We start from the raw sequence: 13,098 nt of genomic DNA, 5'->3' as shown, positions 1-13,098 counted from the left end.
TCTTGCATAAGACTGGCGTCGATCCTGACGCTAGCCAGCCTCGTTTCATACACGGCCTTCCTTCTATTGAACAACTTACACCTGGCTTTAGCTAGTCGATTGACAATAATCATAAGATTTGATTTCAATTAGTCTTCGGGGTTGATACAACGCAGTAGAGGCCGGGGATTAAATTTAAGATATTTCATTGGTATAAGTAGTATGGTGATGAAGATTTCTATATTGGTTGACTTCGCGAGGTTATGGTTGCTTTTTTTCTCAATCACCTGGAGTTACTCCGTATATCATATTCACACTGTGTCCGTATTGGTGACGATGTATATGCCTTGGTGAACCCAAATCATATTACATGTCGAGCATTTCTACATGGTAGACCTATATTGCTGCCTTCTACGCGGTGGATATTTCCCGTAGCCGTGATGGCATTGCTGTGCACTGCCACTACACGACAATGATGCTTGGAATACTGACGCCAAGGACCATCCACGGAGCTCAGTTGGTGCTGCCTTGCAAATTCAGCCTCTGCTAATCCTCTGGCTTTCATAGTGGTTGCCTTTAGACAAATGGATAGTGATTAAAAAGCATCAGTGCCTCAATGGTGCCCAAGTCAGGACGAATATAGATCAATGACGTGTTTTCCGAGTGAGGCCCACCGCCGAGTCTGGATTAATGACAATGATATTCTTTTTGGGTTGCAATAAAATGACCAGTGATTGGGTTCAATAGCGTTCATAATTACTAGATGCATTTAATGCACGTCTGCTTCTATTTCTGTGCGCCATTAGGGCCACTAGACTGGAAAGGGTAAGGTCGGGTAGCCATACACCCGCGTCTGTATGTACGGTAAAGGCATGACCTTCCTCAATACTTCCAAATTGATGATGTTCCTTGCATTGAGCTACATCTTGTTCATTCTTCTGGCTCTGGTCGCTCAATGTTAAACTGTGGTTGAGATATGACCTTTTTGTTCAATCAGTAGTTGGGACAATTGCAAGCCACTTTCCCACGTCGGCTGTGTTGGCAAAGCCTCCGAGTCTCCATCCGTGAATTTTAGTGTCCGCGCGGCATCGATCGGGTTGCCCCGTTGATTGCCCTCGTCGTCCGTTTTTACAGCCTTCGCATAAACAATTGCATTCCACCACTTTCTGACGCTGTTCACCATCGGGTCCCGTTCTTCGTTTTTCCTTTTTTAATCCAACCACTATATTCCAACTTGCATATTTACGGTCTACTGTCAGTTACCAAGAATCTCCTCAGGCCTCATTTCCATCAGCGATCCCTCAACCTGTTTCCTCTTGAAGGAAGCCCTCTTCCTTGTCAGGCACCACCCTTCGTATCCCCTCACATTCCGCAATCATGAAATTAGCACGATCCTCGATTAATCCTGGGCGAACGAAAAACATCATCCATGGAGTTCAGGGGTTTATTATCTTCTTAGCATGGGCTTGTACCATTGCCGTGTTCACCAAAGGTGATGGTATTGATGGTCGATCAGCCTGGTACTGGGCTTTGGTGAGCTTATCAACTTTGTTCAGCGCACCCTGACGACACACCATGCTAACGGCATTTTTTGTAGTGTTGGTTCAGCATCCCCGGTCTTATCTATCTCATCGCAGTGCCTATGTGGCCGCGCGCACGCCGTTTCGGAAATGTCTATGCCTTTGCGACGGTCGACTGCCTGTATGCCCTGCTATGGTTTACTGCGTGGGTCTGCGTTGCTAGTTATGTCGCGCAGGGAAAATCCGAGGGCAAGGACAGCAACCAAGAGGACAAGGACAAGGACAGTGACAAGAAAACTGGATGCGACAACTGGAAGTACGGTAGTGCCAGCAAGTGCAAAATTAGCACGGCTACTTGCATCATGGGGGTGGTCATCTTGTACGTATCAGATGCTGAGGTAAACATGCTGGCGGATTGCTAACTTAAGATGTCTACAGTTTGCTATTCATTGTGACCGCATTTATGTCCTTCCGTAACGTGATGCACTTCCGCCGGACCGGAACCCTGCCAGATGCGGTCTCCGATCCTACTTTCGCTGCGCAGAGCCAGGCCGCCTTCTCGTCGAACCCCGCCCATGATTTCGAGGAAGAGGATGATTTCCGGTCCGGCCGAGCTGGTGGAATGGGCTCTTCCGTCCGTTCCGACCGCGATGAGGACTATGCTCTCCTACACCAGAGCGAGGTAGATGAGTTTGGAAACCCGAGTGGGCGCACCGCGATGCACGGCGCCTACGACCCCACCGCTTCCAATGCCGGAGGAAGCGTCCTTCATGACTACAACACGGTCAACACCGCCACCAGCTACGGGGGTGCGCATGGGCAACACTACGCACCGAACTCGGAATACGCACCGCCATCGGAATGGGGCATGGGCTCCAGTGTGAGCGGCTACGGGCGGTAATCTACTCCCCTCTCGAAAATTCTCGACTTTGTACCTCAAATAACCATGGAGCGGTGTTGCGGCGCATACCCGTGCTATATTGTGTTTTATTCTGGAAGTGTTTTGATACAGATATTCTGCATATGATTTTTTCCGTGTCCGGGCGATGATTGTATGCTGTGATTGATTAGAATTGAGACCCGGGCAGGTCGCATATTCACTGATGATTTTGACGACATTCTGCTTTGTTGAAGTTTCGAGCCTTGGGGACAGCCTGTTTGATTTATAATTTAGCTAGTACTATATCACTTATTATGAACTAGACTATGTGTTTCACCCCAACGCTACACAGTGCCTGGCAGTAACAACCAATAAGCATCGACAACCCTGTGGACAGATGGCAAAATGCCGGCAGTTCTTCACCGCCTTGTGTATCAACGCTACAGTTCTGGACAGCTTGCGGTCTCATGTCCTCTACCATATTATTTTAACAATCCATACAGCCCGACCTGTAGACTGTATAGGTCCTTTGATACGGTCATTTTACCTTCTAATCTAGCCTACTCAAGACAAACCCCCAGGTAAGCGCCCCAACCCCTACATTCACCACCACAACTAAACCATCAACCAGACCAACAACCACCGAAGTTAACCACCGTCCAAAAAACACCCAACTCAACCCTCAAAAAGAGAACAAATTACCCACAATCCCAACACCCTCAAGAACCCCAAAATGGCCGACAGCATCGACATATACAACCAATACCCTCTGGTCCTCGACCCAACCTCGAAAGCCATCAACCTCTCCTCTCAAACCACAACCCCAGCCTCAGCAAGCACAGTAACCACCGAACTAACCGAACTAAACGCCCTCCACCGCGGCCTCATCTCCCTCGACCCGCCCAACATCCCCCCGCCCCCCCTCCCCATCAACCCCAAGCGCAGCGCCCAAATCACCAAGCTCCGCGACAGCGCAAACACCGCCTACCGCAAGAACAACCACGCCGAGGCAGTCCGACTGTACACATACGCCATTGAGATGGGAATCGCGCGGCCCGGGTGGGAACCTATGAGTCTGGCCAGGGAGGAACTGGCAGGGTTATTTGCGAACCGGGCGCAAGCGTATATGGCGCAGCAGGCGTGGCCGGAGGGATTGGTGGATGCGAAGTGTAGTGTTGAGAGTAAGCCGGTGGGGAATGTGAAGGCTTGGTGGAGGGCTGGGAAGTGTTTGGCTGAGATGGGACGGTGGGATGAGGCGCAGGTTGCTATTGATAAGGGGTTGGAGTTCGAGCCGAGGAATGGGGAGGGGGCGAAGGAGTTGCTTTCGTTGATGGAGGAGGTGAAGGAGGGGATGAAGAGGGCGAATTCTTCTTCTGCTTAGGTTTGGGGATGTCTGCATCGGGGATGATAGATGGGTTAATGGTGAGGGGACTGTATACATCCTTTCTGGGCTGTGTTATCATATCATTTTGCTCTTTCTATCTTGACGTGGTTTGTGATTATGGGTTTTGTTTTGTTAGTTCAGGCGTTTGGTTTGGAATGAATCTGGTCTTGATATCTATGGCTATATCTATATATGATAGAAGGGCAAATAGTACACATCGACCCACCCACCAGGCACCCAAAAAGAAAGATAAGAAGTACAAGATAAAAAAAAAGATGGAATGACAATCAAGTAATGAAATGCAGTAACTAGAGCAAAAAGTTATCAAAAAGTAATTCCGATACGGGGAATCGAACCCCGAGCTGCCGTGTGAGAGACGGCGATGTTAACCATTACACCATATCGGATGCTGTTGGAGATCAGCTTCTTATTTTCATAAATAAGCCAAATTAAACAGCCAGCGAACCACGAGAAGCATAGGTCATATGCCGTCTAGCATTGAAGATAAAGTCGTAGTAGGGTTGTATAGTTGCTATGCGAAGACTCATGATACTTGCTTTTCTTTAAATAAGCTCGTAGATTTCTAGTTATTGTCTTTTTATAAAACCGGGGTTTGGAGTTGAATCGCTTTGGTTCCAGCATGGTGGATATATATCTCGGATAGTCCTGGGCAAAGGGGACTAACTAGATATACTTGAAATAGAACCATGGAAAACTAGGAATCTATACATAGACAAGCTAGTATACAACGAATACAAAACTCCACCAGGAACCTTGACAAACTAGGGAGCTATGAAATTTCCCATCGCCGGAGATCACTATAGAAGAGTAGCAAGCTAATCATGGTATACTGCTGTGAAACTCGTGCTTCCTAGTTCAGTATCATTTTATAGTTTCTCTTATTTCATACATACATATCATGTCCCATCTACTAGGACATTTAGAATTTTATCTAGGGTATATTCAAACACGCTCGACGGGCCCTCCAGTGGCCCACCAATTTTCAGTAAAAAGGCCGAAGTTACTCCGACCTTCAAGCAGAATTTAGCGTGGTGGTCGATTTAACGCTGAATGTCTCAGAATCGACCCAGGAGTATAAAGAAAACGAACAAATGGAAAAGGGCAACAGAAAGAATAGCCTCATGACAGAAAATCTGGACCTATTGTCGCTCCGCGGCGTCTAGACCAGACGACCTTCTCTCCAGGGCACTGGGAAGATCGACGCTGCTCGTTCGCACATGATCGTATCGCCCACGGGACATATCAAACGATCTCATACTAAGGGCTCGTACCGACTCCGGACGGGCCTCTTGTCCGGTTTTGGACAGAGTCAATAGGGAGATTCCGATGAAGTTGAGTAAGAAGCCACACATCATGGAGGTAATACTGGTCCAGTCGCTGGTGTTCAGGCCTTGGTAGAAGATGATAGAGGCGGTTAGGGTGCAGGTTGTGAAACCGACGTAGTACATTGCGTTTACTCTGGGTGACTGTGAGTGTCTTTCTTGTTAATGGTGGGGATACTAGAGACTTACAGCGACGCAGGGAATTCACCCATTGCTTTGTTCAGGTAGTTCATCTGGGTTAGGGTGGTGACTACCAGGACCAGGGAGAAGACGTAAGTGGAGGCGTGCGTGAACTGGTTGTCTCCGGCGAAGGTGAGCTTGATGGCAATTCCGAATGCTTTCACAGACATGACGGATATAGAGCCCACGGTGGAGCAAATCGATAGATAGACTAGCGGGTTCGTGCGGCCTAGTCTTGGGGCGACTTTGTAGATCATGTAACTGGCAAACAGGGTGACAAGGGTACAATAGATGAGGAAGCCTTGAAAAACGGTATTAGTATGTCTGCCAATGCTTAAAAGTAAGTGCGGAGAAACCAACCCGGTTGAATCGCTAGGTGCAGGATTTCCTCAATGGTCTGAATGTCCCTGTCGCCCGGCGCATGGAGCACTAATAATATAGATCCCAGGAGACAGATTGCGGCTCCGAGTTTACCAAGGACTTGTATATCCTCGTTGAGAAAGTATGCGCCCATCAAGGCGCTAGGAATAATTAGCGTAGGACATCCGGTTCAGAACAACATGACTCACCTGATGAGTACGCTGAGCGCCCCGAGCGGAGTGACCAGCACAGCCGGAGCAAAAGCGTAAGCGGCGGTATTCATAAGTTCTCCCGAAATCACTGTAACCGTCAGACTCTGGCGATGATAGCTCGACGAATAGCCATACGTATGATCATCCCACACCACCATAATGGGCTTCGCAGGTATTCAAATCCTTCTCCACTGAAGCCATATTTCTCCGCCGCTTGTACAAGACCCTAGTTGACCGTGTCAGGTATCCGGTTCCTCCGAGATGCGATCAGCGGCGTACCTTCTTGGTGATGACATAGCTCGAACCTGTTTCGTTGCGACCGTCAGTAATGTATTTAAGGGTGTACCATGGGGCCAGTGATTTTTTCCCCTTATAACAAGAGAAGGACGAAAAAGAAAAATATAATAAGCACATACCAATAGCTACCGAAGCCAGCACAGCCAGTGCGAGGCCAATAAATCTGTTGAAGAGCACACGAGTAAGCGGCTGGACAAAGGACAGATCGTAAGTGCGGCCAAGCAATAACGTACTTATCATGTGCTCCCATGCTCACCAAAGCCGTCAGACATTGGACGGGAGGTAAGGAATAACAGAGAGGATTAATGTGAGTGGGCAAGGCGAGAAGGATAGTGTGTGATCAGGCAGGGGAAGTTGAGTTTGTTTCAGTCCATCGGCGCGGCTCGAATGCGGGATCACAGCCACAGTCCAGGCACCAGCGCTAGTATCCCAAGTTTTCTATTTATTCTGTACCAAACATTGGGATTGTCCGGGAGCTCCACAGTGAAATTGGTTTCACAAAACTATTATCTAAGTATCGGTATTTGTACATACAGTTTGACTTTGTGTGTTCTTTCAGGGTCTCACAACCTTATCTTTATCCCCATTCTTTGCTGATTGGTTCTTCTGCAGTTCTCTGGGCTGTGATTCGTTGCCCGTGTGATGCGGGCGCTCTGACCGCAACCTTATCGATAAGCTCGAGTCTATTTTACATCAAAATATTAGATAGAATTACTCAAATATGTGGACATTACAGTATGTACCTTACAGTATGTACATTGAACCATTCTTCCCTTGCTCTGACCCCTAACTTACTTAAATATGTCAATAGCCCAATTTGTAGTTATGGAAACCTATACTCCTCAGAGTACCTACACATACGATAGCAAGTGAGTAAGTAATAATACAAACATACATAATGACCCTCATACATGGTTTGTTTAACGGTTGTTTTGTTAATAGAGGACTTGGAATGATATTTGGCGAGATATCTTTATAGAAGTAGATCATATGTACTTCCATGCTCTAGGCTGAGTAACAGACTCGTTGTCTATTCTAGACCCCCTTCGTCCTGCAGATCTTCCCCCCGTAATCCCCCAGACGAGCCAAGAATGACTGTCTCTGGAGAGACAGTCAAGGCTGAACAATACATGAGCTTGCGGGGAGTTAGGGCTTTCTCCGGAGGACACGAAGCTTCGCTGTTGCAACTTCACGGCTGCGGTCAATCTCCCGGCGAATTCCGGGCGACTTTCCAGAATCAGCATCTAGACAGAAGGGACCTTATCGAACCTGGTTATAAGGAGATCACGAAGTAGTACGAGACACATGGCAGTGACCGGTTTCGAAATCCTAAGTGCTGATAAAGAGGACGCATTCACTTGGACAGCCTGAGTTCGATCTCGATCAATAAAATCTAGTCCACCTTGATACCTCGTTGTCTAGCCTGCAGGCTTTTCGCCGCAGTTTGAGTATTGAGCATGCATGTCTGATCGCATTCTCCATCTATCATACAGACTACAGTTCCATTCTGGATGCACTCTCACGCCTTGGTAAAGGCCGCGTAGTAGCTTGTATCGATCCGAGCACCGTATCGGATGAGGAGCTGCAACATCTACACAACGCTGGTGTACGCGGTATCCGCCTTATATGCACCCCCAGGGTGATACGCTGAACCAGGATGTAGTGATAGCAGCAGCCAACCATGTGCGGCCCTTTGGATGGGTCATTCAGGTGTACATCGCTTTGGAGTAGATCGTCGAGTTTGCGCCCCTAGTGCCGCAGATCAGCCTTCTAGTTGTCGTCTACCACATTGGGGCGCCAGACCAGGCTCGTGGGCCAGGTAGCCTGCAACCGGGGTATGCCGAATTTATGGATCTGCTTCGTATAGGGCACGTGTGGGCTGAATTGAGCGGCACGTATCGTTTTCCTGATCTTCCTGATCTTAATGAGAACGTGACCGACATATTGCCAACGGCACCAGATCGAGCAGTCTGGGGGAGTGACTGGCCGCACAGCGGGGGCGTGGAGGCCGACCCGGGAGGAGATTGCAACAAGGTGCAATAATATCGGAAGGTTGATGATACAGCATTCATATCTAGATGTTGAAAGTGGTACCGAGATGTTGAAGGCGGCACTGGACAACAACTGGCCCACAAGATCTGGGTAGAGAACTCAAAAGAGCTGTGGCAATGGGACAACGGCGGATGAGAAGACCCTGAAAGATATCATAGAGAGGCATAATGGAAGCAATGAAACTCATTATCCACGCCTGTAATGAGTACTGTTATGCTGTGGGGAAGAAGCATTCTCCTCCGGAGTCCATAATCCCATATTGAGTTTCAGGATAGCAGTCCAGTAAAGTGAAACCATCAAGATCCGTGCTTCCATGGTTCACATTAGCGCTGTAACCCATGCCGAGGTCTGGGTACGGAAAAGCCGGCAGATAATTTCTAGCTAACGGAGTTGGTCCGGCTGTGGCACACGCTGGTCTAGTGTCGGGCGCATTTGTTGCATCAGCTCTGAGGCTGTTAGTGATGATATGCAGGCTCCGCTGTACCACTGGACATGCTGTAGTTCCCTGTTTTAGAGCCTGGAGAAATGTCTGTATCTTGACTTGAGCGTCAATGTCTCCCTTTTTCACGTCTTGCATCAGGACGGATGCACCGGTGTAGATGCAGTAAGACATAAGGTAGGTAATCCTGGTGAATCCAAAGCTCCTCTCAAAGAGAAGCAAAAGTTTCTCGATACTATCTGAAGCTGCGCGGCAAGCAGCGTGACGCGCCGGGATGTAGTAGAAAGGTCGGTGTAACAGAATAATGGTGGTATAATACAACAAACTGTAAATCTATTAGCGACATTGCAAGGAAAGCACTTGATGTAGGCTTACTTTTGCGCGATAATATGGGGCGGGGGACAGATTTCGGGCAAGTTGTCCGGATCACATCTTAAATGCACAGGCGACTGTTCTCTCCAGTGGTCAAGTCTAGCTTGAATTCTGTTTAACGCTTCATCCATGTAGATGTTTCCATGACGGGAGTACAGTTGAAGGATGATATCATTCAAAATCATAGCAAGTTTGCATACGTTTTGGAAGCTTGAAACCAAGTGGGACTTCATCGGCGGATATTCCCCTGGGGGAGCCTTATCGGGACTGAGTTGGTCACCATAGTATGGAGCCCATAGGTCGTTCTCCGCCGAATCATCCACTGAAGACGGTTAGCGTGTGATGCTTGCGAGATGTCAAGTCCAATACTGACAAAGCTCCGGACACCGATCAAATGGTAACTCTTGAAGAATGGGCATACGTCCAAGGAATAAGCTTATGGCCTTATCCCAGAAGTAGCAGCTCCAAAAAAGGCGTCTGCGGATTTCCAAGTCCTCCGCAGTTAAGTGTCCAAGCGTTGCGATCTTAGTTGTGCTGTGGTGGAGCCCCAAGTCGCTAACCATGCGAAAAGCCATGCCGCTGTACAGCCATGCTTGGGATATTGAACCCCAAGCGAGCTCGCGAGCGCTGAGCTGAAGGAGACCCTGAGCCGTTGGAATGCTGCTGGGATTAAGTATTTCAGTGCCTAGGAGGAGGCGAGCTCTTGAGATCAAAAGTTCGCTTATTTGGTGATCGTCAAAATGTGCCGCGTGAGCACACATGACGACGACTAAGAAGGGAGAATAACATGGCCCATTGATAGCCATATCTCCTGCGGTAAAGTTAGACTCGGTTCATGTACAAGGGTGATGTCGTCGCTCACGCATGAACGCTGGGCGATAGACCCAGTTGAACATCGGTGCAATCCACGTCCAATGAATTTGAAGGAGTTTCGATATCATCTGCCGAGGGATGTCGGTTTGAATCGCCGCATTTCCTAAGGCGAATTCTTCCCAGATTTTCGACTCCAGAGCAGCTGAAGTGAGCAGTGACCGGGCGTCGGACATGGACGAGTATGAGTCATTTACGTTTGTTGATTCTGCCGGTGGTGGTGCGTGGACGGCGGATGTAGGACCATAGTAGCAAAGCTATCCAGATTGCCACGGGGTCAATGGACATACATGGGGCTTTTTGCGTTGGTGTGTTACATACCTTGCCATTTTCATCAAGACTGAGATCCGAAAGCAGTATCTGCTCCGGCGCCGTCTCGGATTCAGGAGCCACCTGTGTAGACGAGCTCGCCTCGATGTACGAAGCGCTATCGAAACTGGTATCGGCCGAGGGTGTATTGGGAATCTGACGCTCTATTGAAAGTGTATGCTGAGCCACGTTCGCTTCTCTCGCCTCGTGCAACGCGATACGCAGCTCGGTGATCGTTTGCTCAGTCTCTTGTAATCTCTTGGCCATGGCAAGGATCTGCGACATGGGTGGGGCCTTTTCATAGCGACATTCCACGCCGTAGACCTCGCAGGTCTTGCATCCTGGCTGTGTGCCATCGCATCTTGTCTGATTGAGGTGAGCAATAAATGATGTGGATATACCTACTGATAACGGATCGAACCAACCTTTCTCACCCGGCAGTTGGCGCATGTTAAACCACGTTTCGACCGATTAACTCTGTCATGCCCATCGAGTCTCGAAGCGTTATCGCTGGCCTGGCGTGATTTTGGCATTATGGAGGACAAACACAATGGTGTGGTTGATAAGGGGGGAGAAGAAATGCAGGGAAGAAAGGATAGTGAGGCAAAAGACAAGGATCACGAATAGTGCATAGTACTAAGGGGCAGAAAAAGCTGTCAGTCCCAATACTGGTAAGATTGACCAGAATTAACCTCGACTCGCATATAAGCGGGGTTTGCCCCAATCCTCCTAAAGTCATGCGGCTAATCCAGTGATCGCTACTCTTATTCTAATCTTTAGTTCTAATCCTAATTGCCAGACTGCAGTTTAGCCAGAACCATCTCCCGAACGGTTATCTACTCCTAGTAATAAGAGTCAATTAAATCCCTCTTTGATCAGAAATACGCTATATATGCGTAACACGTCATTACAAGACAAGGGTCTACGTAAACTCCCCAGAAGAGACAACATTGAGCCTCCGTTATGTACCCCATATTTGCTATACTAAGTAGCCATGATGCATTGATGCAGCGGACTCCACTACCCACTGTCGATGCTTACAATACCGAGGATATAAATTCATATAATATGTCTCTAATGATCTCCAATGATCCCTCCGCCTGTACGCCTATACCGTTCAGATCAGACGAGCTAACAGAGTTTTTCTCGTGGTTACGACGTCTAGAGCGGCTATTGCGGGTTGGAAGAAAGGTGAATTCCGACCTACCCGCGGGAATACCCTGGTAACGTGACAGCCACATATCTTACCGATAAACACTTCTGCTTTACCCTTGGTTGAGATTTACTTGGGGCTGAAACAGGAGGGTGGAATAAAAAGCCGGCCAGTTAGCGATCGATATGCGATGGAACTGCCATTTGCGATAATTTCAGTGCAATGAGCCAAGGATATTCTTCCGCAGTTGGTATTCCGTTGGATTGAATTAAGAAAAGAATGCTATTGTTTTGATGCTTATCAACAAACTATCACACAGGACTTTCAACCCAGCCCATTGTACCTCGAAGTACTTGGCAAGAGAAACATAAACAATATCCCATGCCAAGTGTGTCATTCAGCCATTCATATCACATCTCATAGAAGTCATCAAGGGAATCTCCTTCCAACATGGCTTCATCAAACGCCCTACCCACAAGAAGGACAGCCCGTGCCAACACTAGATCTACCGAATCTTCCGAAGCCCCTCGTTATCCACCTTGGGATCCACAGTAGCAGTCTCGGCCCAATCCACATTTCTAACAGACGCCTTCTGACGATAAGAGCGATACTTTTGCAAGAACCTTCTAGATCCGAACAGAACTGCAATGGCAATCACCACAGCTGCCACACAACCAACCACGATACCGGCGATAGCGCCGCCAGAAAGACCTGAGCTTGACTCCTTGGTACCCGAGTCCTTGGAGGAAGAGCTAGATGACCCGGCCGTGGCAGTGGCGCCTGCGGTAGCCGTGGTACTAGTGACAGCGGTGAACTCATCCGCTGTAACGTTGAAACAAGGCACTTGAGTAGTGAACTTGCTGGCAGCGACGTATCTGATATCGGCGCAGGCATAATAAGTCTCGTTCTTGTCAGTGTCGAAGTCCGAGGTATACTTGATTTGGAAGGTAGCGTTCATTCCCTCTTCGACATCAACGGAGGGGTTTGGGACGGGGTAGCATTCGTGGCCCGGCTCGATGTCCTTGATGCGAGATCCATCGATGAATGGCTCAAAGTCGTCATTGCTGCTAGGGTCTAAACATGAGTTAGTTGGGATGAGCTATATACCCGAGATGTGGGACGTTTGACATACTGCTTTTGTGAGAGATCGCGACCTGAACGTTCCACGATTCATCTTGGATGACGAGTGCGAGTTGGCCGTTGACTTAGAGCACACACGCTCATCAGCTATAGGATTATTAACGTTCTGCTCAAATGAGACTCACCCATAGGGAAATCGGTTCTGTTCGTGGCACCAGAAGATGAACCACATGGAGCCGTGTTATCGTAGGCGGCGCCCCAGACACGGTCTGGCGGCCACATGAAAGCCACGGGGCCCATCTCTTTGGCTTCTTCTTCGCCATGGGCCCATGCACTAATGGCAGATGACAAGGCCACAAGAGGCATAAAGCTACTCTTCATGATCATGTTGTGGAGATACCTGCTGAAGCTTTTCACAGCCTTGGGAAATGACTTGTAGTGTATGAAGTTCTTGAGGAGGAGAATAGGGACGTTCAGAATCGCGCTACTTATAACCCTGCAGCGGTCTGCTCAATACCACCCACTCTCGCAAATCTCGGAGATCCGAAAAACGGCCCAACATGCATGTGTCATAAAGCCATGTGTTTTCACCCGCCAAGTGACGAGTTCATTCGATGGAAGCCCCGCTCAGGTCTCCGGCATTTTGCAGCCGAGAATTCATTCACCGG

At 48.5% G+C, this 13,098-nt stretch overlaps 4 protein-coding genes and 1 non-coding gene across 5 annotated transcripts; 1 reads left to right on the top strand and 4 right to left on the bottom strand.

The window, feature by feature from the left end:
• Positions 1–1,356: 1,356 nt before the first annotated feature.
• On the top strand, positions 1,357–3,760 carry F9C07_6355 (putative chaperone binding protein; the record flags this gene model as incomplete). The annotated part of the gene is made up of 4 exons (XM_041292828.2): positions 1,357–1,512; positions 1,577–1,878; positions 1,938–2,396; positions 3,070–3,760. 4 exons carry the CDS (start codon positions 1,357–1,359, stop codon positions 3,758–3,760), a joined length of 1,608 nt encoding a protein of 535 aa, XP_041147551.2.
• Positions 3,761–4,098: 338 nt separating this feature from the next.
• On the bottom strand, positions 4,099–4,170 carry F9C07_t183. The gene has a single exon. It is a non-coding gene; the product is annotated as a tRNA-Glu (tRNA).
• Positions 4,171–4,188: 18 nt separating this feature from the next.
• Positions 4,189–7,226, bottom strand: F9C07_1644509 (magnesium transporter). The gene is made up of 9 exons (XM_071508281.1): positions 6,951–7,226; positions 6,389–6,838; positions 6,275–6,318; positions 6,138–6,163; positions 5,994–6,084; positions 5,856–5,946; positions 5,647–5,807; positions 5,296–5,587; positions 4,189–5,242 (listed from the first exon to the last, which is right to left on the bottom strand). The coding sequence occupies exons 2-9, from the start codon at positions 6,403–6,405 to the stop codon at positions 4,924–4,926; spliced, it is 1,041 nt and encodes a 346-aa protein (XP_071364385.1). The 5' UTR covers positions 6,406–6,838; positions 6,951–7,226; the 3' UTR covers positions 4,189–4,923.
• A 1,207-nt stretch (positions 7,227–8,433) lies between these two features.
• Positions 8,434–10,945, bottom strand: F9C07_1644029 (fungal-specific transcription factor domain-containing protein). Its single transcript, XM_071508280.1, has 7 exons — positions 10,623–10,945; positions 10,210–10,563; positions 9,881–10,145; positions 9,392–9,829; positions 9,219–9,340; positions 9,022–9,121; positions 8,434–8,971 (listed from the first exon to the last, which is right to left on the bottom strand). The coding sequence occupies exons 1-6, from the start codon at positions 10,728–10,730 to the stop codon at positions 9,080–9,082; spliced, it is 1,329 nt and encodes a 442-aa protein (XP_071364384.1). The 5' UTR covers positions 10,731–10,945; the 3' UTR covers positions 8,434–8,971; positions 9,022–9,079.
• A 910-nt stretch (positions 10,946–11,855) lies between these two features.
• On the bottom strand, positions 11,856–12,817 carry F9C07_6358 (uncharacterized protein; the record flags this gene model as incomplete). Its single annotated transcript, XM_041292814.1, has 3 exons — positions 11,856–12,424; positions 12,483–12,554; positions 12,616–12,817. 3 exons carry the CDS (start codon positions 12,815–12,817, stop codon positions 11,856–11,858), a joined length of 843 nt encoding a protein of 280 aa, XP_041147547.1.
• Between the last annotated feature and the right edge of the window lie 281 nt (positions 12,818–13,098).

Source organism: Aspergillus flavus, chromosome 5 (assembly GCF_009017415.1).
Source record: "Aspergillus flavus chromosome 5, complete sequence".
Lineage (NCBI taxonomy): Eukaryota > Fungi > Ascomycota > Eurotiomycetes > Eurotiales > Aspergillaceae > Aspergillus > Aspergillus flavus.
Note: the sequence above shows the minus strand (reverse complement) of the source record. Positions and strands in the feature narration are given on the sequence as shown.